Genomic DNA, 26,030 nt, shown 5'->3' on the forward strand with positions numbered 1-26,030 from the left:
CCTGACAGGTGGTGTTTGGTTTTTCCTGCAGCCGAAAGGGAAAAGCACAGCTCCGGACACACGCAGCTCACGCCTCCACTTGCCTGGCTGAGAGCTCCCAGCAGTACTTTGAGCCAAATTCCACGGTTTTACCACCAAAGAAAAAACAGCAGCAAATACTAGGTGCACACCTGTTGTATAAATATATACATATGTGCATATATACATACATACACACACATGATGTTGCAACCCAAAGCCTACAGCGTGGGTTTGGACCTTGCTCTGTGAGCTCAGCGCGTCCCACTTCGGAGAGTACAACATGATGAAAAGCAGCGTAAGGAAAAAGAACCCCAAATCAACATGTTCTCCCACACCTCTAGCGATGAGCACATCGACCACATTTAAAACACCCCACGGAGCAGCCTGCACGAGTCCGAGTCATTCCAGAGACGGCCCCTGCCCTCATTACCGCTGGGTTTCCCTTCCTTCCTCTGAAGGAAAGCTGGAGCAGGCAATGCCTGGCTCCGGCTGGAGGGGCCAGGGACAAGGGGCAGCTCGCAGAATTCAAGTAGATCGGTAAATTTTTGGAAAAGTATGACAAGCAACCGCTCACAGATGGCAAGAGTACACCCACACGGCTGGCTGGGGGGGGAAAGGGAGCAGAGGAGACAACAGCACTTGAGAATGAATGGCCATTTTATATAACAGCTTCCTCTATACATATACATATATATATATATATCACCACCAGAAATTCCCAGCGTCTATCCTTTTAACAACAAAATTAACTGTGCATGAAACATTGGCATTTGATTTTCAAACGAAGGTTTGTCTTCCAGATTTATGGCATTTGGCTTGTGCAAACGTCAAAAGACAGGCAGCTTCCCTCGCGCAGTTTCCTCTTGTAAAGAACGCGTCTTCTTGGAAGGAAACGGGAATTTCAGTCTCGCCAAGTCCCAGACAGCATGTAAGCCTCCCAACGCAGCACGTGGAGTGGACCACAGTTCTTGCAGGACTTGAACACTGACAATTTTCCTGCCACCTTGTTCGCTATCGGTTACATTTCTTCCGAGATATTTTAAGCAGTTGTTGGTGTAATGATACACTACAAACTAGATGATTTCCACTATAATACAGAGAAGCGGCATCAAATGATTAAGCTTGTTAAATTTATACCGACCTTACGCTATGAACAATTGTACTGGGGGGGGTTACGTTTCAGTGCTGTAAGATTAACACGTATTTAAAGAGCATCCAGAATTATTAACATGAGGTGGGGGCTGTGAAAGCCTCCCTGGCCACCCTGCAGGAGTCGTCTGTTAAACAGGACGCCAATATCCAGTTGCGTCGGGTACAAAAAACCTGCGGCACAAACACATTTCCGAAATTACCTGGAAATGTCAAGAACACCGAAGGGCACCGGGCAGACCAAGGGCACAGACTAGCTGAGACAAGCGGGTACCCCCCTCAAGGAGTGCACATGGTACACCTGCTCTGATATAACCCCCCCAAGCACACCGGTGTCCCTCTACGCAACGCCACACAACCGCTTTATGGATGGGACAGGACTATCCTCCCCGTCAGGCTCCTGCCCTGCTTACACCCGCTGTGTCCACAGGCTGACACGGAGGGGTCAGACACCTGTATCCCCCGATGGCGGTGCTGCTGCGGGACACGGTGTTTCTCCGCATCGTGTGCCCAAGCCTTCCTCCTCGGTGTTTCTGGTCAGACTGCAGGCTGTGCTCACCCAAACCTCACAGAGCGTCACATTGTAAGAACACTATGAGCACTAATATCTAAAGCAGTTTAAAAATATTACAAATCTAAAAATAAGTCTGAAAGGTAACATGGCTCTAAAACATCACTGCGTGGGACCAGCAGAAATCTACACCCTATCGGACGCCACTGAGGTTTACATAAACAAATTTATATACAGATAAATATTTTAAGAATTTCCTACAAACGTCACTAACAAAATGAAACTGGCATTTAACGGGTGCAATGCCCCTTCATTCACTTCAAGTGAAGCGTATGATTTGTTGTACTACAGTGTGCTGGGGATCTCCCCATCCCCGGGAAGGAAGGATGGGCGCCGGGTCCAGCACCACCTCCTCCTCCAGCAGCCCCACCGCGGCCAGGAGGGATGGTACCCGAGCGCACTCGGCAGCTCTGTGGCAGCTCCTCACCTGAAGCTACCAACAGCTCTCCACGCAACACAGCTCAGGAATAAAGTCAGTGGTCCCTAACACCAGCCAGAGGAAGCTCTTCAGATCACTCACCCCAATCCTCCTCCTCATCAGGAGGAGCCGCAAGCGCCAAGAGAATCGGTGCTGAAGAGGTTCGATGAGCTAGATGGAAGTGGCCAAACTACGGAAACTGAGGTCTCAGGCAACTTGTAAAAAATGATACAACTTTTAACAAACAAACAAACAAACAAACAAAATCAAAGCTCAAGTTTTCATTCTGGCAACACGCTGAACAGAGATCAACAGTGCTCAGGTTTGATTTCAGAAGGAAACATTCTGCACGTAAACCAGGTAACGGGCTGTGGTGCCGGCAATGCCACGCTGCTGCAGCTCCAGTGAGGACGGCGCAGCTCCGTCCGCCCGAGCTCAGAACTGCTGAGTGATCTTCTGCACCAGACTTTTAACCGCTATTTCCAATACAACTTTGCATTTACTAGGATTCAACTTGGCCATTTTGAAGTGCAACTCATGGTACAGCCCAGGATACTCTTGTACCTTACCGACAAGAGCAGAAAAAGAAGAGGGCATTAACCTACTTATCACACAATTCTTGTTTTAAAGCAGCAACGTTTGAATGGCTTTCTTATATAGCTCAAGAACTGCATTAATCAATAACCTTACATACAGAGATTAAAGAGTAACATGGGTGAACTTAAAGCAGTTTCAAAACCCATGAATATTCATCTAAAAACGTTGTTTCCCCATCATTCCCTGTAATGGGGATCTCAGAGTAGTTTCCCTTGGAGCATCTAACGTCGTTCTGGCATGTAACAGCACACAGGCTAATTTCCTAGTCACACCCCACCCACAGACACAACCGAAAGGAAAGCAGTCTCTCAAACTCATCCCTTGCCAAGCAAAGAACTAAACCAACAGATTTATCCTGGATGTCACCTTTTCCCAAACAGCACGGAACACGGGTAGCAGTACCGCCTCTGGCTCTCGTTTGCTGCCCACAATTCGGTTCCAACATCAGGAGACTGCAGAGCGACTCCAGGGGTGTTACACGGAGCCACAACCTCCTGCCAGCCTTCCTAGTTCAGTGGATGTAGCCCAGAGGGGTTATGAAATAAGAATATAATTCCAAATTAACACCGACGACCAGCCCAGAGCATCAGGGGTCACAGCTGCTCCGCAGTGGAGCAACCACCGAAACCGGCTTTGTGCCACCCATCTGAACGAACATGGGGCCACACGGTGTAACTAACTACAGCATGCAGGGCAACAGCCGCCTCATTCTACCAAGTCACTCCGATCAACTATGCTCATCTACAAAGCCAAAAAATCCCTAACTCTTTTTATTTATTTTTACCAAGAACCTAATTTGCACAGATAAGGGCGATTTTAACCAGTGAGTTTTTAGGGGACACAGCCTGCAGATACTCCAGCATGCAATTCAGCATCAAGAACAGGCTTCAGGCAAAATCTACAAGGACGCCCAATGTGACATTAATTTTTTAAGCCTAAAAATTGCTCTTCATTCCAAGGGGTCAAACAAAGACTTTAATTGAAGAAGGACCTCAAGCCAAATCATCCATGACTGTCCTCAAGACCACCCATGAGAGTTTGCCAGACCGAAAGAGTTAAAAGTATCTTCCAGTAAACCACGAAGTTTCAGGTCTAAAACAATGACTGACAAGGAAGAAATGACTTAACTGTGCTGCTGAAATCCAGCCAGTGAATTAAAAGTAACATTTCTTTCTGAATTTTCGGGACCCGATGTGGCAACAAAAGCAAGCTTATTTGCAACAAGCTCACATGCAGGCAACGATCATGTGCTCGTACCAACGGCTACTGGAAAGCCTGATTTTGCAAATGTCCCTCACTTCACATTGAGACCATACTGAGGACATTTTGTTCTACCCAGAACGTTTAACATGGTTTCACAGATTTTACGTGCTCCATCATTTCAAATCACGCAAAGATAGCGTGAAAATATAATCAGAGCGATTCTCTGGCAGGAAAGTCCCTTCCTTTTCTGGTAGTTCTCTTATGGACCGACCGGGCTTTACCCCTTCAAAAGTAACACCGGGGTCTTACAGGAGAGCAACGCACAGTGGCTGTAAACAGCCTCTCGACAGAAACAGGTGAAAAACAGAAAGGGGAGACGGGGGATACAAAGCACAGTAGAGGCATTGTGATATAAAACCATAAAGATCAAAACGAAATTGTAAATAACCATTAAAAGTGCCAAGTGTAGGTCCTCTGGTAGCTGTTCTAGATCCTGACTCTGTATCGTCTAAAGCAGGATTATTAACAACAAAATATACCAGCAATTCAGCAGCTGCCTAAAACGCCTTTTTAAATAAACCAGTTTCTAGAGCAGTGTTCAAATATGATTTGGTTTCAACATAGTACAGGAAACCTTTCAATGGTTTCCCCACAGTTGTTCCGAGGAAAAGAAAAACACTGGCGTAAACAAATCTAAATGCAAGACAACATGCAAATTCTACAAAGCAAACACAAAGAAAGGTGTTTTGTTCTTAAAAAATCCATTTAAGCACTCCGCAAGCATCTTCATGAGAAAATTAAAGGGCTAGTGTATTACAAAAGCTTTAAAAAAAGACATGTAATATCCCATTTGTCTATTAAAACCTCAAGGTTTTAGAACAAGTTTTTAAAACCCAATTATTTTCTTTAAACATTTATGCTGTTGCCTACTGTCTGCATTTTACTCACTTGCTTATGAAAACCAATTAACCAGTTTCACTCTAAGATTCTCAGGCATTCAAAAAAAGCTGCACTATTTGGTCTTTAGCATTTCAGGACAACGACTGAACTTAAACCAAAACAGAATTGTGCTTGAAGTTAAAATCCCACTGCCACCACCAAGTAAGCCCATTCACAGTTGCTTTTGTGGCAAACTACAGTTTGCGGTTACATTGTCACCGAAGATCACCTTACACACAAAGAGCTGTTCAACAATTTACTGTTCAAAGATCGGAAACTCTCCCTTTTTTTTTTTTCCAAGGTAGATTTATTTAAGCTGAAAACCAGCATTAGAGAGAACTCCAGCTCTGCAGGATTGGCATTTTTTTTGGTTCTTGGCTTTGTAAACTTGCTTAGATAACAATCAGGAATCGAAGGAAGAATAAAAGAATTGGTTTGTTGCACTCAAGTGAAAATCACAAACTTTTAAAGGTCTTTGACAGCTCAGCTGTACGGAAGAACGGTGGCTTCTTTTAAATCTCATTTTTAGGCCAGTACCACTGCTTAAAATGCAGAATGTCTCCATCACACTGATATTGTGACAACTCAATACATTACACCACAGACAGTTAACATAACTCCATACATGCTATAAAAAAAAAAAAAAAAGAGATGGGGTGGGGTGGGGGGAAAAAAAAGAAAGGAAACAAATAAGACCGTAGCTAAACTGCTTTAAATACTGCATGCTACAGCACTTCATGTATCATCAAGATACGACACTGAGAGGTGACAAAAGGCTGAAGGGATTACAAAATATTTTCGGCAGGTTGGAAAGCTGCCTTCTTACTGTGGCAGAATTATTCCCCCTCCCCATTCTCTACGTCTAATGTTCATGATTCTAGTGTTGAGTTGGCCATGTATTTTTTTTTATCCATTCTAATTACAGTGTTTCCTTAACTTAATTAAATCCGTCAGTGTGGTAGCTGGGGTGAGAGTCAGCTGTGAGCTGGGTTGTCTCTGTGGCTGATGCTGGCTGTATCACAATAGGTGCGTCTGAGGCCTCTGGAAAGCGAAGACAAAAGTCTTAGCACATCAAGGAAAAGAAACAGCGTCGTATGTTTTGGTAAGCAGAAAGTTACATCTCCCTACAACACTCTGATAATGTAATTTTATGCTCCTCTAAGAGTATGATGTTAATTTACTGGTTTCCAGTCTGCACACAGTACCACTAGGCTCAACTCTACATGTGGAACATGCAGCACTTACACCCACAAGGCTCTCCAGTTTGTCAAATGATCAGAACAGCGTTGCACCCTCATCCTCATACATCAGAGGATCAGATCAGAACAGACCAGTATCAGAGACAGCTGGCAGGGCAGCAGCCTTACCCTTTGGGTGAGAGCCCTTTCCCAGCCACACTGGTCTGGCTGGCACGTTACCCAGCACTGCGGGACGGAGGCCAGACGATGGTCACCAACCACTCCGAAGCTAGTCACACCAAGTTCAGTGAAGACCCTCTGGGTGTTTTCAGCAACTCTTACCCCTGGTGTCAGCGTTACCCCCCTAACTCTTGTCCCACCGCTATTCCCTGACCATCACCTACAAGCCCCGCGCTGATCTCTACACAAGAGCTGCTCCCAACCAAGCGCCCAGTCCGAGACCGACGGTCATTCCAGAAAGCTCACAGCGTTTCTACCTACCCCTTTCATCTGACTGCAACTGTGCCTCCAAGTCCTCTGGAGAAACGTAGTATTCCTGCTCTTCCCCTTCAGGAGGTTTAGGTTTACACTTCCCACAGCAACAATTACAGCAGCAGCACAGACAGCAACAGCAATAGCAGCCCGTGATGAGCCCACAGAACACGAACAAGGCCTGCAGAGGACACAAGGCAGAAGAAATATTCAGAACCTGTGCCTACCGCAGCGGGACCACGGTGTTTGTGACACTCAGGTAGGGAAACTGGAGACCAAATGTGGAACAATGCAGAGACACAACTTCCGAGCTACAGTTTTATAGTTCCTCACCAAGATATTTTTAAAACCATGTGTGAAACTGGCTACATTTTACACTGAGGTGAATACTGCCAACCTGGTTTACTTGGAAGAATTCCTACAGTTTAGGTTTAAGTGGGCTGTTCTGCTATACCTGGAAGAAGATATAGGTCTAAGGAGTGCCTCTGTATTAAAATCCTGTGGTGCAAGGGTTTAGGACAGATTGTAGCTTGCATAAAAATAATCCCGAAAAAGATTTACACCAGCTAGCTGACACACAGGTGGTGATGTACCTACAGCAGGGACGTCATCCCACCCAAGGCTGCAGGCACGGCTGCAAGGCTCACCACACCGAAGTTCGGGGCACTGAGGTTAGATGCGACCCATACGTGAGCAAGGCACCTCAAAGCCAGCCAAGTCTGCCAGGGGCTTGTCACAGTGTCAGCGGGCAAAATTTATAATTTTCATATAGGTCCCTGTGCAATCGTTTGGAAAAAATAGTTTTAAAGATGGCAAATCAGCACAGTGATATAACTACTCTCTTACTGCAGGGGAATTGAGAGATGGAGACAACGCTGGTAAAGGTTAGAAAAATGAACCCATGAAATGAAATGTCAAGACTAGGAAAATATTTTCATCAGCCATAAAGCACTGTGAACAATGTCATGTCACTGAAGAAGTCAGCTGCTGCAGTTAAGGTTTCATACTTCAGTTTCACAGTCGTGCCGTCTTTTACTTATTACGTTCGCTCCAAGCAGAGCAGCCCGAAACGCAAAAGCCTGGACAATTTCAGCATGAGAAACGGGTAATGTACAAGGTAGAGGGCTTTTTCACTTTTGAGTAAATGAGGTGTTTTTAAAATGTATTACTTAAAAAAGACCGAAGCATATTACGCTTAAAAATAATTCCAAGTCCAGTGAAATGGAGTAATTCCTTGGTACTGGCAGCAGATTCCTAGAAGGCATCTGTACAACAGTTCTCACACCTCCTGCACACATGCAGTACCTTCTAACAGCTTTTTGCACACATTTGTGAGGAAACGTGAGCTTGCAGCGTAGTTCTGGTATAGTGCTGACACTCTCCTGCACAACAAACAAGGATGGGTAAGCGCTGAAGAAGTGGCATTTGTTCGGGGTAGCCTCCGAGGAAGTTGTAAGCATACTTCTGAATGGATCTCCCATGTGAGCTCAGGTTCACAGTCAGGACTTCTTTTGCAAAATCATTTTGCCAAAAATTTAGCAGAAAACACAAAGAGAATACACCCCAAAGCCTCATCACTTTTAAATCCACTAGAAAGGTCCAAGTTTCTTTCAGCAACCTAAGTCTGGCTTACTAGGCCTGTATCACTCAAAGAAAATAGAAAAATTCCACTGAACCAGAAGCTGCCACACAGTAAGAGAAGCTTAATTAGCAGGTGTCAGAAATTCAGCAATTTCCAAAAGAAAAAAACCCCACAATTATCAAATGGAGCTCTCTAAGAGTTTTAAATGCCAATCCAGAATAACTTCTCTTTGCACTTTTATTTACCTTTGCCCACCAGCTGGAGAGCACGAAGTATGTGTTCACATTTTCTTCACCAAACTGCTCTGCCACATAGAGACCCAGGGAACCATACTTATCATAAATGTTTCGCTTTGTGGCATCGGTCAATATGGCGTGTGCATTATTGATCTCTTTAAATTTTTCTGCTGCCTCTGGATTATCAGGGTTTTTATCAGGATGATATTTCAATGCCAGTTTCCTGCAGAAAGAATAAGAGACGGTTATAGATTAAAAACTGGGATTTGGGTTTCTGGGTTTTTTTGGTATTTTTTTTTTTTTTAATTCCATAGCCTATCACTCAAGGCAGACTTTCAAGTTCCAGTTGGTTTCCTTCATCTGTGATTCAACTTCCCTGATGATTCTCCTTTAGATGATAACAAAAGGCTGCAGCAGTGCCGAGCTTAGTTCACAGGATTGACTTCAGACTGTTGGATTTGGCCCTCAGAAATCCAAAGGAAAAAAGACAGACATTGAAGAAAAGTAGTACTCCTCTTTTTTTTTTTTTTTTTACCCCTTACTTCCAGCAATTTCCACCAATAAGTTTTGCTCCTGCTAAAGCAAAGACCAAGCTAACAGCAAAAAGACACACCAGAAGTCTAAGTATATAGTACCAAAGACAAAATAAAAGCAAGCTGCCACAGCTAATCTGCAGCGTCTGAACACAAAAATAGAATAGACAATCACATGTGGTTAATTTGCCAATTCCTCTGCAGGAACAAAGTACTTTTCAGTTCAAGGCTTGCTAGAACAGAAAATGCTTCAGAGTTTTGAGACATCAGGAAATCACAACGTACCTCCCTTAATCATGCTAGATCTCTCAGAACTAAACAACAGCAGTTTACAGTCCCCAGAGGTCTCTGAACTAGCACAAAAAGATCAGATTAGGCATTGATAAATTTTCTAGTTCTGACACAGCCCAGGCTATTTCTAGAAATCAGTAGAAATAAGTGGCCAAACACCTCCTTATAAACAGAAAAAATGTACTCCCAAGTAGAAAAACAATACAGTATGCCAAGAGTTCTCCTCCACCAAAAAGGTATTTGTCCTCCTACAGAAACCTGCCCCAAAGTCTGCTATTTGAGAAATACACAGAAGCCTGCAGATGTTTACGCATCTCAGTTTTGCAGTAGGGAAAATATTCAGACATACATAAAATAAAGGTTTGTGCAAGCACACATTCGGATGTGCATGCAAGTATATTGCAGTGGTCAAACAATAAATTGAGTGAAACGTTCAAACTGTGAATGATGCTGTTCGGGTAAATAACATCCACGGCTGCCACTAATGCCACAGCCTCAGCGAGGACTGAAACAATCACCGATTTTATAATTGGAGGGAAATTGTATAAACCTAGAAAGGGCTTAGCTACCGTTGGGCGCAATAGAAAACTATTTTTCATTTCCCCATTTCCTACAGGTACACAAACCCCATGCCCCCCAGGCCAGCAAAGGATGTTCAAACAGAGTGAAAGCAAGAGACGGTCAGTCCAACTTCTGTGAAGGAGCAGCTGAGGAAACAAGATTCGATGAAGGTTCAGGTAAGCTACTTTTCACCCTAGGATCCAGCTGAGTCATTCCTCCAAAGGAAAAACTGTTGTAGTCTTTCCCCTGCAAGAAGGTAAAATTATTTTCCAGTTGCCAAGGCTTGAGGATTACAGATTCAAGCTTCCACTTCAAGGTTTTAGGAAGACACAGCTAATTTCGGAGAGTCCGTGCACCCTGTTTATTCATACATTTCACCATGCAGTTGCCATCAGTATTAAAATGTAACTTTGAAAGGGAAAAAGTTCTGGTAAATGTTAAACTCTAAAAGAAAACAACTTTGAAAAAGAAGAGTATCCTCATGTAAAGATTACTGCTGACCCCTAGTGTAACGTTAAATACATTGTCACTTGTCAAACAGTCTGCAGGACCCTAGCTCGTGCTTAAGGTGAAACAATGGCATTTAAGCCAATTTGGGGGGAATGTGGAAAGGGGGAATGTTACAGGACTCTTCCTTTTCTTTGTTGTTGTTTTTATTTATCAGTATGAAGCCACTTCATGTGTCTAACTTTTCCAGAAAAGAAAAAAAAATATCCGTTTTTTAAAATAGTAACTCCACACAGAGTAAAAAGTTTTGAATTCATTTCTAGAAAAAAAGGCATTGTTGATACTCAAGTTTTTATCCTTATTTGCACCTTTAATCTACACCTCACTGTGCCAGAATTGGAATTGATGAACAAAAGGGCAGTACTGCACAGCTGTGGTCCCTGAGCCAGCCACAAGGCTACGTAACATGGAGAATTTAACTGATCACAGACTTAAAAACTCTGTTCAACTTCATCTAAAGACCTTTTAGAATGATACTGCGTATTTGAGAATTTAACTTACTAGAGAGGCAAGATGTAAATATTTAACAGCACTTACATACAAAGCCTAGGTGTGTTTTCACACCAATTTTTGCAAGAAGCAACCATATTTTCACCTGGTCTTCTTACACGTTTTTTCTTCCAAAAGGTTTAAGCAAACCAAGGCAAGCCTATACATAAACAGCCCATCTGCTGAATGCTTAATTAAAGCTATTTGTGCTATTTGGGCAACAGGTGTAAAAACTTGAACCTTTACCTGTATGACTTTTTGATATCATCTGAAGTGGCATTCTTGTCCAACCCCAGCACGTGGTATAATGATTCCCCAGAGGTAGAGAGCGAACGTTGCCTCTGGTCTGCCATCTCGAACTAACCTGAAAAGAGAACTGACCCCTGCCAAAAAAAGATTAAGAAACGCTTAAACAAAGAAGAACACGGGTCTCATGAATCAAATCATCCTTAGAAACAGAGTTTGCATGTGAAAATCCATCTTTTATAAGGTTTAAATGTGCTTTGTAAAGAAAAGGCTCTTAACACGTGGAAGTTTAAAAGTTACAAAACTCAGTGAATTATCAGTGAAAACAACTATTACATTGCCAGCACAGCAGGCACCTCAGAGTCACTACTGTATACACTCTTCTTTCCAAAAACACCAAACCAACAGCTAAGGTATAGCTACGTACTACGTAACATCCCTAAAGCTACTCCATCTTCTTTCATAGTATTAAGATAACTCACTTGTGATAATACCTATAGAAACTTGACAGCAGAGGGGTTGCTATTACATGGAAGCTGCCTTTTTGCACCAGGCTTGCACAGGGGTAAATGATTTCATTCGCATTTTCAATTGCAGACACGCTGTTACATTTAAAATAAAAAAAAAAAACAAACCCAAACCCCAATCTCCACGCACCTCCCAAGACCCCAGCCTCCCACCTTACCACTGACACTAAGTCAAGCAGAATCCTTTAGACAAATCCAGGGTGAGCAGGCCTGTACATCCCACTGGGGAAGAGGAGACGCCCGCCCACTTAGGAGACCTCCGCGCTCATCGGAAGGCGCGGATCAAACATTTAACATGTACCGTAATTAAAATCACGCTACTTGAACATGGATTAACCCCCTGCTCCCAAACCCAACGTGCCAGCCCCCAGAGGCGTCCCCTGTGCCATGCCAGGGGCGGGTATGGAGTGTCCCCTCACACCTTGAGCAGCTTAGCATCTGCCATTCTTTAGCTGCAGAACTGCTGCAAGGATGAGCATCCCGGACTATTGGCTATTTTTGGATTATGTCATTACAGTTAGCCTACACCAGATTATGTAGTCTTTGAAAAAGATATTTAAAGCCCCGGACTTTTCTAATTTAACTCTTTATCTTGTATAACAAAGTTAGTAACTTCAGCTTTTAAAAGGTTCCATGGAAGGAACGCTCCCAGGCTCCGTACCCTGCCCTGCCCGGTTCCCGGTGTGACCATCACACACAGCACCATTCTGTTTGTACCAGCACCGGGTATCTCCCTGCCTCCACAAGTGTGACTAGGTGGCAAGGATGTGGACAGAGACACCACAACTCTCTTGCTCCATCAGAGCCTACTGTTAATTACCCTGTCACATCTGGCCGCCCCAGCTTTACATCAGTCCAACCCTGGACACTAGTCCAGTTCCTTCAGGTGGAATACGCCGGTTAAACTACTAAACACTCATCCAATTTCCTTCAAAAAGTCTTTGGCAGCTCTGGTAAGTTTAATTAAAAGCTACCTAATAAGGAAGCTATAAATTATTAACAATAAAAGGTGCTTTGCCTGAGAATTCAGAATATACCCCGAATCTGGAAGGTGAATGTGCGGGTAGGGAAGGGAAATCTTTCCCTTTCTTTCAAAAGGATCTGGCTCAGCTACCAGAAGCTTTGGTTACAACAGGAAAATCGCCGAGTTGCTGCAAGACACAACACAACTCATTCACTTGGGCACAATCTGATTCACCAAAAGTAAAAAAAAAAAAAAACCAACACAAAAAGTCAGAAAAGAAATCCTCCATCCAGGAGGAAAACACCAGGCACAACCCTCTGCCTTCTCCCTTCTGCAGCTACGGGTCAAGCTGGCCGCAGGCTCCCAGCCCCCCCCACCCCAGCAGTCCCAGTGCTGAGGTCAAAGACCTATGATCCTGACGTCTATCCGGTAATCTAGCTAATCACACAGGGCTGCTCCGGCGCTGCCCCGGCATCGGCTCCTGCTCCCCCGCCACCACCACCACCCGCAGCCTCCCCAGCAGCTCCCCACCACGCCGGCACTGCGCCCTGCCACTGCGCCCGCCACGGGAAGGGTGTCTGTCCCGACTCCTCGCCAGCGACCAGTGGGATTCATCTGAAGTCACAGGGGGGAGCATCCCAGTTGCGATTTGGCACGTTAATTTAGCTCTTCCAAAGAGGGCATATTGCCTCACGCTGGAGCTTCCAAGGTGTTACGAACACTTGCGTTGCTTTAAAAGCCTGTAGCTCTGTTTTAAGCAGAACAAGCTTCCTTCGACACCAATCCAATGTGCCCTCGGCGCACAGATGCTGCAGATCACAGGTATACACCATGTTCTGCTTAATAACATCTCCACTGTTAAATTAGGGCCAATTTATTATATAAAAATTAATTCAATTTGATCCAGGTGATATCTATCAGTCTGCAGGCTGCCTGTCAAGGATAAAGGCAAGCACAGGAATAAAAGTCCACACTGCTGCAATCTTTAATCGCTTCAACCTGAACAGCTCAGGCTGTCTGGAGTTGGCTGTAATGGGGTGTTGGCATTTATTTTTCAAAATGGGTATGAAATGGACACGCTGCCCTTGGCAGAAGAGTGGAAGACGAGGTGGTAATGGGAATTCAGCTGGGAAGCTTGTTATTTAAGGGAACAGAAGCGTATTATTACTAGGAATGCAACCTTTGGCATTTCAAATATGAAACAGAATAAAGGTGAAAGTTTTTTACGTTCAGAGTGCTTCATAAGCCAGGATATGATCTATCCTACTGTTTTCACAAGTGGCTCTAATTCACAATACTGAAAGCAGCTCTGTATTTTTAAAAAGTGTTGTATTCAGCAGCAACAAGCCATCTGCTACACATTCTAACCGAGCAGGATGCCCTGAAGAGGTTTCTCTGGAAAGCTCTGAAGAAAGGTAATCCCCTGGATTAAACAGCACAGTTTTTAACCACCTGTGTACCGGAATATCCTGCATTAGCCAGCTTCACCAGAAAACACAACAGTTTTCAGCATGACCAGGTAAGTATAATTGGTACCACTGTGCTGAAAAGACTTAGATTAAACCTGACAGGTTATATATGGAAGCCAGCCTTAACGTTTTAAATACATCAATGGTAAATTGAACCTTAGAAAGACTAATTTTCTTTTTATCTTCCCAAAAGCAGCCTATCAAGTTTCCTGAAACTGGTGATATCTTAGTTTCTGCCAGGTCTGCTGTCCCTTTTGTAAATTGTATTTAACTCCTTAAAATGGCAAACTATTATTACAGCCAAGAGAACTGAATAGTTCTCTGCCAGTTTAGGGAATTAAACACCCACAGAACATCCCAGTGAATGCCAACCCCAAAAAGGGTGGCAGTAGCCCCGGTGCATGGAGGGAGGGCTGGAACTCCAGCTGACCCCACTGCAAGATGCTGCAAAGAACTGGACGGGAAGGGGGCAGCGAGGGGGGACCAGTTTTTCCAAGGAAACATGCCCAGCTGTGCGCCAGGACAGAGCACGGAGGTTACCGACAACACTCACGCAGGGAGCAGACGCTCTTAATGACACCGAATCACATCCCTGCTGGACAGAACCGCCTTGTAGCAGCAGAGGGATGCAGGGCTGATTTGATGCAGGGTATCAACAAAATTTCAGTCGTTCACATCCAAAAGCAGCCTAGCAGCGGATCTTTTCACTTCGCTGCATTAAGTATTTTTTGTGAACAAACCTCTGGAAACCCTAAAATACCAAGTTGCCTAAAATATCACTTTTCACACTTCCCATTAATTCTGTACGTTTTCCCACGTCTGTGAGAAAGGCACAGCTGCCCACCTGACTGCTCTTGAATGGAGTTACGGCTGCTCAGTGCCACTGATGGAAATCAGAAGGGGCAGAGGAAACCAAAAAATATTAACTCAAAAATACTACTACAGCAGGACACTGGGGTCCAATCTTCACCAGAATTTTGAATGTTCTTAATAGCTGTACATTCCTAAGTTTAAGTTACTGTAAAAGGCAGGGCAGGGGGGATAAATCACACCATGCACCAATGCACAGACCTTTACACGTGCTGTTCACAACAATTTTAGTGAAGTGTTTATCTGCAATGTAGGGAATCTGCCTGTCAACAGTTGTTTCAAAAAGTGAAATCCCGCTTTAACAGACAAAATCCGCCACCTCCTAACCCAGTAAATGATACTTACCCACTGCACACGGGATAACGGCAGGTCATTAACCTCAATGGATACCCTCTATCCAAACTGCACATTTGCAAACGAGTTTGGTTGAAACCAGATGAACAAACCAGCTTCCCAGTCTTTCCATACGTAGCCAGTAACACAGAGAACAGAGAAATCCCCGAAAGGGACAAACAAGAAACAAGAGGAATGAGAAAGACAAACTCACAGCCATGTTGGACAGAAGCGGTGGGCTGCTGCCCCAGCACAGCCCAGCACCACCACAGCACCAACCCTGCAAGTGTCTTCAGCACAAGCTATCCGTAACATTGCCAAGCTCTCTGCAATTGTGGTTTGAAAGAGCATATTAGCGGATGATTAAAGAGCCTAGTTTGGAAATGATGTTTTGCCAGCTCTTAACAAAAATTACGTCTAGTTGATGCTTTATTATACAACTTCAGGAAGCGCTGGAGTATTTTAGGAAAGATTTGTATGCCGCGAAGCATTTCTGGTTACTGACTACATGGTAAAATATAATGCCAATTAAATTTAAGATTACTACCTTTTCAAAGATTTCCAGTGCAGAAAAATAACTATAGGTATTAATCTTCAACTGAACTATCTCAACCAGTGTTTACTAGTAAAAGTCTAAATAAAAACACCAAGCCAGAAAACACTTCAGTAAATACTGATTTATCACCAAAGCAAAGCAGCACCACTGGCCTCTGCGTCCTGTCTGTCTGTCTCAGATTCATTTAGAGTCATTCTCACAATCTGGTATTTTTCAAGGGTGAAAAAGAAATAAAATCATTTTTAAAGGGGAGACAGAGGGGAAAAAACCCCAACCAACAAAGATTGTATTATCAAGAAAAATACGAGTCCTTTTAAGCTTGGCTTCATGAGGTACTAGATATTTTTATAAGGAACTTTGTTTCCTCGGCATTACTTTACATTTAAATGAGTAGCTACCAGAAATCAAAAAAAGACAGTACTCACCTGGTGTCGTTTGAATACTCTAAGGTAAGTGGTAACAGCCTCCACACACCTCTAAAACTGAATCTCCTAAAGACAAAAAAAAAAGCAAATCATTTGTTCAATAGCTCTTACGTTGAGGGCTTATTACAAAATTATCATCACATTATTTTATTCTAACAATCCTTCGTAATATGCTAAAGACAGGAAAGATAGAAGGTTACATTTTTGTTATTTCATTTCCATACTTATATAGAATTTTCACTTAAAGCAAGTAAGTGTTGAAGCCACCGGGAGCGTGGGGGCACACTGCCATCTGGGTGCATTGAGCGGGCACACACCTTCCTCCAACACGCTCAGGGGCATTGGCGAACACGTTTTAAAGGCTGCATTTAAGCATTTTCATGATGCTTCCACTCAAATGCCACCTTGATGTGAAAGTCCAGAGTAAAACACAAGTCTTTTTACGATCCAAAATATTTTATACTACAGCAAGTCTCCACAATGTAAATACTTATCTTTAGAATGGATTAGCTGTCGAAGTAAGTTAGAAATATAAATTCAAGGGCTCTCTGCTTTTATCTGCAGCTTCAGCCTCTTTTCCCAAACCTTTTCCCATGCGGAAGACGCACACTTATCTCAAAGATACGAGCTGCACAGAAACTCTAACAACCGTTATCTGTTTAAGACTTGGGACTTTTTCAACTTGGGCATTTGTGAAATATCTGTACTTAAAACAAGAGAAGTGTGTTTTCCAAGCCTTGATAGTCTGCAGCATTGTGAGAGTGCGAGCTACAGAAACTGAACCGACGCATTCCCCCGACACACTGCCGGGCTCCGGCACAGGGCACAGGGAGCCCCATGCCGCAGCCCAGAGCGCCTTCGTGGTGCTCACACACCTTTGTGACATTCAAAAGTCATTTTTTAATGTATTTATTTCAATAGAAAGAACAGTATCGCTGCTACAGCACCTTTCTTCACAAGTTATGCACAGCACCGCCACCAAGATGAAGCAGACGTGCAAAAGCACGGAGCAGTGGAATGCCACCGTGCCGTTCCTAACACCACTCCACCCGGCAGCAGAACTGGTTCGTGGAACTTAAAACTGCACAACAATACCAGCTCATTTTGCCAGGACAAATTTCCATCAAGAAAAACCCAGTGTTATCCCATCCCCACTCCCTCTTCCTGAAGTAGATCACCCAAAGAAGACACAAGTCTCACCGTGGCACGCAGGGAGGAACAGAGCCCGAGATGACCCAGCAGCACGGCCCCCCTCTCCCAGCAGCCAAGGCACAGCAGGACAGATTGCTCCAGCCCACCGGCCACGGGAAAACAAAAGAATGAATGGGCAAGAGGAGCCTAGGAAATGCTAGATGATCCTATGGGAACATTTAGGGGAAAATCACTGCAACTTGTTAAAATATCTTTCTGATTAATGGCATGGGTTAGATATATCCTGTACCTGCTTAATCACAAACTTACTTACGCATTAGATTACCAAACAATAAACTTCACAAGTGGAAGCTCGTGAATAATAATAATAATAATAAACTTCAGAGCAGCTTTTACCCGACAAGTCATTGCTTAATCATCAACCAAACCCTTTCAACAGATTCCAAAGAACAAGCTCCGAAGGCATTTGAGAAGTAAACTCCCCATTCAATTAAAAAGTACGCCTTTCATGAACTTGCAAGTTTGGTGCAGCAAACAGAGATGTTGGGAACACCCAGCAAGCTGTTGGCATTGCCGGCCGCAGGATTTGTTTTACACCAGCTGTAAGAAGCTGCTTCATCTTAGCAGCATACCCATAAATGACTAAGAACGAACCAACCAACAACTACATAATCGGCTTACTGTTAATGGATCTATTTAGTTAATTTGAGAGATACCATCAAAGGACTTTTCCTGAAAAATGAAAGGCAGGGAGTGCACCAGCTACAGGCAGAATTCAAGCTTTCCCACTCAGACAGAGCGTATGCAATGCTCAAGGGCAGGCTCTCGCTCAGGTGAGAAATGTCCTGTTTTGTGAACCTGTAGAAGCTTCCAGGTGCCCTGCCTGCCGCTCCCTTCATCACAAAGGCACAGCTCCAAGAACACTTCCAGAGCGATCCTCAGAAAGCCGTGGGCATTAGCAGGGCTCGCAGTCGGAATTCCAGCCCAGGCTCCCAGTGCACCGGGACGAGGAGGGACACACGCAGACCCGTCTGCCAGTCGTGCCTGTGCTCACTGTAAAACTTCTCCTTCAATCTCTAGCTAGCAGACACACCGCCATTTATTTTTCCCCCCTAACAATAATAATCTCTGCCTTCATACCAAGATGAAGACCATCTTTAAAATTACCGCTAATTCCCTTTCAAAGGCAACCGATGTTTCAGAAATGTTGATGAACTGAGAAAACAGCACCAGTGCGCTCCATTTACCGCTGCACACAGCTGGAAACCTGTGAGAGAAACAGGGCAAGAAAGCAAAGACCAAATGTACTTTGGAGGTTTGATTGTACTTGCTCACCTCTGACAAAATAAGCCATCCTGCTAAAGTCAGCATTTGGCATATCACGAAGTAAACAAAGATATAATGATGCGGGGATAGAAGCTTCGAATAGTTCAAATACAAGATTCTGGCTCAGGCCTCATCAAAACTCCATCAGAAAAAAAGTCTATTCTTTACAGCATACATAGGTAATAACGTACAGAACTTAGAATATATAGAAAAGTATTTTTATCTTAACATGGCTGCAAGCAGCAATATTTTCCTCAGTCTCCCAGCTACCCCAACACAAAGTTTCATTAGCCGCACAAAGCCTGATTTAGAGCTGGAAATAACTGAACAAGACGAAAATAAATTCCAAAGGAAACTACTACTTATAAAAATCTAAATAGATGAGAAACCCACGCCAGCTAGTTCACATCATCTCTTCATCACCGCATCCTCCCCGCCAGCACAGCAGCCATCTGCAGCACATCTTCTGGGGGTTTTGCTCGTGCAATTTCTATTGCGACTGGCAATTCTAATTTAGTGACTCAGGAATGTTTTGATCTACCCATCCAATCTCATTATTCAGCAGGCCAGATCCACTGACCCAGAGCTCTACATAATACCCTGCTTATAATTACTTGTAAATATCTCCCCTCCTTATTACATGATATTCACAACACAAACAAAAGGAGAGAAAATGTAAGGACAGATGCCAGAAAAGAAACAGAAGCATTGAAAATTAAGATTTATAGATGTTACCTGGTTCCAAAACCCACAAAAAGTCAAAGGAAAAAAATACCTGGGGAAGGGAATAAGTACTGGTTAAAGAGACAGAGTACATACATAAATATGAAGATAAGAAAAGATTAAAGAATGATGAAGATAAAAAGCAAGCGAAGTGACACAAATGCAAACTACATTCAACAACACGTTAAATTTGTGGTAAGTTTTGTAACACAAATGAAGAAATACGCTCAGGAAGTCTGCCTGTTCTTACCAGCATTTTGCTCATACCAAACCCAGCTCTTCCAACCTCTTTTGTCCTGCAAACTTGAATCCCATTTAGCTAATATTGCATTTTCCCCATATACTGCGACCATAAATAGTGCTCAGCACCTTTTCTTCCTCTAACCAAGAGACATATACTACCTTTTTCCTTACAGAAATCAGACATATTCTCAGATCTTTTTGATAAAAAGTATGTATCTTTCTTCTGTCCATCCTCACCTCCTCCAACAGATGCAGGAGAACCATTTTTATTTAACAATCCTGCTAACAGAATTGTCATCATCCTGCTCCGTATGTTGTTAACAAAAAATATCTCTAGGATACCTTGCTTCATAATCCATCTCTATCATGTACATGAGCTATATCATAGTTATCAAGTACTTAAAGAAATAATGCTGCAATTAAGGCAAATAAAAAAAATATCAATAGACAAAACAAAGTCCCAAGTCTTTACTTTCACATCCTTACTTGCTCACATCACTTGCAAAATATATCACTGGAAAAATGATGTGAAAGGGCTGAAGGTAAAGCAAACTGGCTAATGAGTGCACTCAGACTACTACTATTTTGAAGCACTCTTCATGAACATTCCCCTAGCTGTCTTGAAATAGGAATTTTTAAGCTATTAATTGAAGCACTAACATTTACTATCTCATTAAAGCATCCAAGAGTGAGTGTTTTGATGTTGCTTGCTTTTTTCTTTTTTAATACTGCAGCACAAAAGCCTATTAGCTAAATTTTGCTATTCGGTTTGCAGCCTTTTGCTAAAGGTCATGTGAGAAATTTGATATCAATAAAAACATTCTGTTTTAACATATAAACCCTGATGTAAAGCTAAACTAGTATCCAGGGAATTAATTGAAACGCAGAAAAAATGAACCTTACTATGGCCAAATTCATGTGCCTTGGGAACAGAAGACAGGTCTCCAACAGTGAAAGACTGCAATGCTAAAATCTTCGTTAAATTCTCTTAAGCAGGAATTTGTTTTTTATAAATAGAAACACAGAGCTTTTAAATAGATTAAATCCAGGACAACACAACTTCTCTGCTAAATTCAAGCCTAAATTGATGCAACATGCATCATTAACAACCAAAAGAGAGGTTACACTGAAACTTGTGAGAAACTTAACTACAGGGATACAAGTGTTGTTTCTCTAATAAGCTTAGCAGATTAAAATTTAGCCATTTAAGTCTGATTGACCAACCTGTTATAAAGACTTGTGACCTTGTACCCTATATAAGAGTAAGATTCAAACCTACTAAAGAAGTTATTCAATATGGGGGGGTGAGGAAAGTATTAGATTCACATTTTCTATCCTCTCTCCTCAGCTACAGGAGTACCTCTCTAAAACCCTGGCTTTTTTAACAGATTCCCTACTTAGGATTTCATGGCTCTATGTAAATCCTTCAGCAAAATTAAATTATTGTTTATGGCATTACAGTAGCTTATATGGCAAAGTGCAAGTGTCACAAACAGCATATAGCTGTGAAAAAACCCTACATCTATTTACTCAGCTATTCAAAAATTTATGAAAAATCAGTAGTTTGTTTGCTTGCCTCATTATTACTCTTAATTCTTTCTCTATATAAATCCATGCAGTGTTTGCATCGCTGTAACTAGCATGCAAGTTCACTAGAACAAATCAGAAACCCCACAACGTTCAGTTGCAGGTAGTGTGACACTGATGCCACTTATTTCTTCTAGAGAAGGATCTTTAACTTCTTCAAATGCAGCAGTGCAAGGCGCAGCGCCATTTGCGCTAGGCAGGTTGAATAAACCGTATCAATAAAAAATAATTGTTGTTAATGGCTATAGCAACATAGTCAAAGTATTAAACCTTTAAAATATAGAAAAAGTCCTGAACAAACAGATTGGTTTACGCACATAAAAATGGGATTTATACTATTATACCACACCTGTAAGGAAGGCAACTAAAGGCTTTTAAACAACAAGAACAAAAAAAATGACAAAAAGTATCAGCATTTAGATCAATCGTCAAAATGCAACCACCGACCTCTGGACAGCCTGCCCCAAATGCTTTGCCACTCTGGGTAGGTAGGGACGAGTCCTCTGCAGCAGGGACAGTAACTGTACAATAAACACAGAGGAACGCACAGCAGCTTTAGCACCAGGCTACGGCGCCTTGCTGCAGCACAGGCATCTGCCTGGTCGAAAAGAAGGGACAAATACAGGTTACAGAGTACATCTAACACAGCCGTGTCAGCAGTCTGAGAGGCAAAAGAAACGGTGCAATGATCTTCCCAGACCTAAACACATCCTTCACGTTACAAGTTGGTTGGCAAAGAGATTTACCAGAAATTAAACTGGACGGGCAGGGGAAGACTACCCTCTGCACTTGTACACAGTAGCAGGAGATGGAGGGGCGAAAAAATATCCTATCTTCTTCTGCTATCAAATGTGGAGGCAGATGAGAAGGTAAATAATGGGGTCTCCCCCCCCAAAAAAAAAATTAAATAACGTAGAAGTATGGTTTTACAAATTGCAAAAAAATTTACAAAGAGCAAAATTCTTTTACACTACGTCATTACTGGAATAGCTTTGCTGTCAAATAAACGCTCTTGGCAGTTTCAGTCATGAACCTCTTTGTTAATGACTTTCAAGTGGATAGTTTATTTTTTTAATGGGTAAAAAAACAAAAACGAAGACCAGTTCGTACCAACAGCAGAAGGTAACTCATGTATATATTCAACCTGATCTAAAATGATCAGGTCTGGTGTTTCCCTTGGAGAAACCATGTGTTTTCAGGTTATTCATCTCTGCCACGCAGCTCTTTAACAGCTATCTTTTCCCTCACCAAGCACACAAATCTTCCTCTTAAAAAGTTATGAATAAAAAAGCAAAATGAGCAGAACTGAGCAGCAGAATTTATAAAGCCAAGTTTCTAGAAACAAGCACCTACCAAGCACCCAGCTCAGGAAAGCAAAAATGGCTTTATAGGACCACCCGGCACCCAGAGGAACTGTCCCTGCAACGTCTGAACCCTTCTCTCTATTCCACAGAGTAGTCTTCAGTAGTCTACAAGATTTTACTCTAAAAATAAGCTTATTTATTTAATATTACAGGCAGAAAAGCATTCTTTTTCCCCTGATTTACTTTTACCTCATGTATGTGATCGGGTCCTCCCAGCCCAAGACGATGCACAATTATTCAAGCAGCACTTGCATCCGCTCAGTTAAGTCATGAAGGCTTTAGCTCCAAAGATTTTTTTCTTTTGCAAAGTTTAAAACTTAAGCATAGCTAAAAATCCTTTCTTTTAATTGCTCAACTGTGTTTCCCCAGTTTTTTGTGAGGAGTGGGGAAGAGACGTCACTGTTTCATTATTTCACTTCCTCACAGAAACTGCCAGAAAAATAACATTTTCATTTCCTCCCATAAAAAACAGAAAACATGGGCTTCTAACACACATTTCAAGCCTTATTTATTAGATTATAAAGAAAAAAAGGGCAAAACCAGCGCAACGGATTTGCCTTTTCAGGTAAGATTGAATACTAACAAAAATGTTAAAAAACAACAACAAAAAAAAACCCCAAAACAAACAAACAAAACAAAAACTAAAAACCGACCAAACAAAAAAAACCAACCAAAACCAAACCACTACTCCTTATCCTTTCCCAACGCTGCTTTCCGGCAGCGCCAGCAGCAATGAGAGGAGCTGTGCTGGGGATCAACCCCCATGCCCAGCAAGGGCGCCTGCACACCGATAAATAATGAGTTTTGATAACTACCCGGTGGCCGGTGGGCACCAATTGTCACCGTTCCCTGTGCCACACATCACAAACACAACAGACAGTGGCTCCTGCAGCCCTGCTGCTGAGAAAAATGTGCCAAGACGGAGCAACTGGTGGTGTAAAATATGTTTTAAGTTTGAAAATAACATTTTCGCTAAAAAGACACCCCCAAAACCACTGCTTTCGAGAAACTACTGATTAAAATCATAATCACCCCAATCAATGCAATAAAATGCATGCTCTTTTCCATCCTAGAATCACAAGACTATGCATGAACTGAAGCGGCGGGAGCAAGCTGCAATACTGACACGAGTACTGCCTGCCACCAGCCAGGTAAACCTCAAAAAAAAAAAAAAAAAGGAAAAAAAAAAGAAACGAAAAAGAAAAAAATAAAAGGAGAAAAAAGGAAAAAAGAAAAAAAAGGATAAAAAGAGAAAGAAAAAAAAAAACAAACAACATACCCAAAAAACTCAAACAAAACCACCACACACATCACCAGGAATACGTGGTCCCCCAGTTGCAAATTACACAGTCTGGACACAACCCCCCTGAACACCGTATGAGGGGGTGAGCACCCCGCCAAGCAGCCCAGCCCCCCCAAGCAGCCCACCTCCAGCCCCCCAGGGAACATCTGCCCAGAAGTCAATTTGCCAACTGACAGAGAAATCGTAAAAAAAAATTAAAAATAATTCCACGGCCAACCTCATCCGAATGAAGGCCAACACTGCCCCAGCACCTTCAAGCTCTCCGTCCTGGAGATGGGAACTATCAACCACGGAAGGGGGAGAACAGACCTGAAAAAACTGCAAGTGAAACAGCAGGTCAAAAACACAGATTTGCTAAACTAATGGCTACAAACAAGAAGCATGTATATATATTTTTTACATGCAAGACATCCTTAGGTCACCGTCACCCCACAGATCCGTCCCCACTGGCTGTGTCAGACATTGCAGAAAACGGTTTGAGAGGCAGGAGGTGCTGAGCTTCGTCCCTGCCTCATGCAAAGCCCCAGCAATGGGCACTTAGACCCGTAAAAGCAGTTAAGACTTAAGATTTTCACGATAAAATCTGAACTGCCCAGCACAGCTTCTACCACTCAAATTTTTATTTGTTGTTTAGGCAGGAAAACACCACAAAATTCCTTTTCTTCTGAAGACTGAGCAATGCCGGAGGGGCATGAATTCAGGGCAAGGACTTTTGTTTCTTCTCAGGTTGGCTACAACAGAGCCCACGTCCCCAGGCACACACACAGCAAACCAAGCACAACACACCTGGGGACAGATGACAGTTATTCCCCAGCAACCTAAAGTTTTCATGGCACTGAACGACGATGCTGTGAACGCACTGCTAATGGAGCTATATCCTCATATATGCTCAGACTATATCAACCAGTATAGAACTCGTGTGCTCGTGTCTGTCTGGATCATGAGGTGCTCAATACATCATCTCCACCCAGCTCATTTGGCTAGAAACATCCGAACAAATCACAGGGCTCGATTAAAAGTGGTTTTAATTTAAACCACTGTTTTCTCACAGGAGATAAAACTCTTTGGCCTCTTCTAACAATAGTGTGGTTTCACCACCAAAAAGATCTATTTTATACTAGTTTATTTCCACCATTCTCTCTGCACACATCTAACCTGCAAACGGCATGACAAAGTGTGTCCTCAGTTCTGCTGTTCAATCTGGCAAAGGTATTTCGTGGCTGCTTAACACAAAAAAAGAAAAAAAAAAAAAAGAAAAAAAGGCAGCCCACAATATAGAAATAAGGCAGCAACGCAACTGAAAACGGTGTTAGTCCTACTGGCTTTCCCACTAACTCACCAGCGATTACAAGAAAAGCCACAGCTTGAATTTCAGACCCCAGACTTGGTTGCAAACCTGGCACTTAAGGAAATACCATGTCCCAGACTTTAATTACAACAGAGGTTTCTAACGTTATTACTGGGATAAGAAATAGAACATCTAACCACGTATGGATTTTATAAACTACGTTTTTGGGCTGGCATCACACTTCAGAGGACTCTGAGAAGGCCACTATTATATCGATGCATCATTTAATCCCTGCCATTCCCAATGCACATGCCTTGTCGTTTCAGTGTGTAGAATTATCATATTTAGTCTTTTTTCCCTCCTAAAGTAGTAACCCAGAACAAAGCCAGAAAACTCTTGGGTTTTGTGACTGTGACACTTTTATTACTCCCTCTGATCTCAACCAACACCAGGCCATGACAGATGTCTCTTCAGTCTGCCTGTAGACATGATGTGACGCTGTCAATGCGATGTTAAACCCGTGTTATTCTTACGCACATTCCCCAAAACAAGAGTACGCCACCCTGAAGATCCTTAGCAGAAACAGAAATAGTCACAAAATAGCACTTTTCCTCGTTTAGGGTTATTTTTAAATGATATTTTATATGTCTACACATTTAAACAGCCTCAAAACAGCAAGGAAGGAAGAGTGAAAGTCATCATAGAGAGAAAACTTTTAGACTATAGATGGACTAACTGGGCTTCATACAGAAGACGTCAACAGAAAAGTCACTGGAAGAAACATGATTTTAAGATGCAGGAAACCTGGGGAAGGAGTTGCACGTTAGAGGACAACTATGGAAGATGCTGGGGTTTCCTCATCCAAGATACTTCACTCAACTTATATT

General features: G+C 42.7%; 1 protein-coding gene across 8 annotated transcripts in view; it reads right to left on the reverse strand.

Annotated features, from left to right (window-relative positions):
* Nucleotides 1–660: 660 nt before the first annotated feature.
* DNAJC5 (DnaJ heat shock protein family (Hsp40) member C5) overlaps nt 661–26,030 on the reverse strand; it is a 32,888-nt gene continuing 7,518 nt past the window's right edge. Inside the window, exons 2-8 of one of the 8 annotated variants that reach the window (XM_056353925.1) lie at nt 24,073–24,173; nt 16,158–16,223; nt 15,189–15,301; nt 11,014–11,150; nt 8,396–8,609; nt 6,578–6,749; nt 661–5,939 (exon numbers count right to left, since the gene is read on the reverse strand). In XM_056353925.1, the coding sequence (XP_056209900.1) occupies nt 5,836–5,939; nt 6,578–6,749; nt 8,396–8,609; nt 11,014–11,120 (597 nt within the window). In that variant the 5' untranslated portion in view covers nt 11,121–11,150; nt 15,189–15,301; nt 16,158–16,223; nt 24,073–24,173 and the 3' untranslated portion in view covers nt 661–5,835. Of the gene's footprint in view, nt 5,940–6,577; nt 6,750–8,395; nt 8,610–11,013; nt 11,151–15,188; nt 15,302–16,157; nt 16,224–21,635; nt 21,721–22,741; nt 22,903–24,072; nt 24,174–26,030 lie in introns of those variants that run through there. The other 7 variants (XM_056353926.1, XM_056353927.1, XM_056353921.1 and 4 more) reach the window with 7 other exon arrangements.

Source organism: Falco biarmicus, chromosome 10 (genome assembly GCF_023638135.1).
Source record: "Falco biarmicus isolate bFalBia1 chromosome 10, bFalBia1.pri, whole genome shotgun sequence".
Lineage (NCBI taxonomy): Eukaryota > Metazoa > Chordata > Aves > Falconiformes > Falconidae > Falco > Falco biarmicus.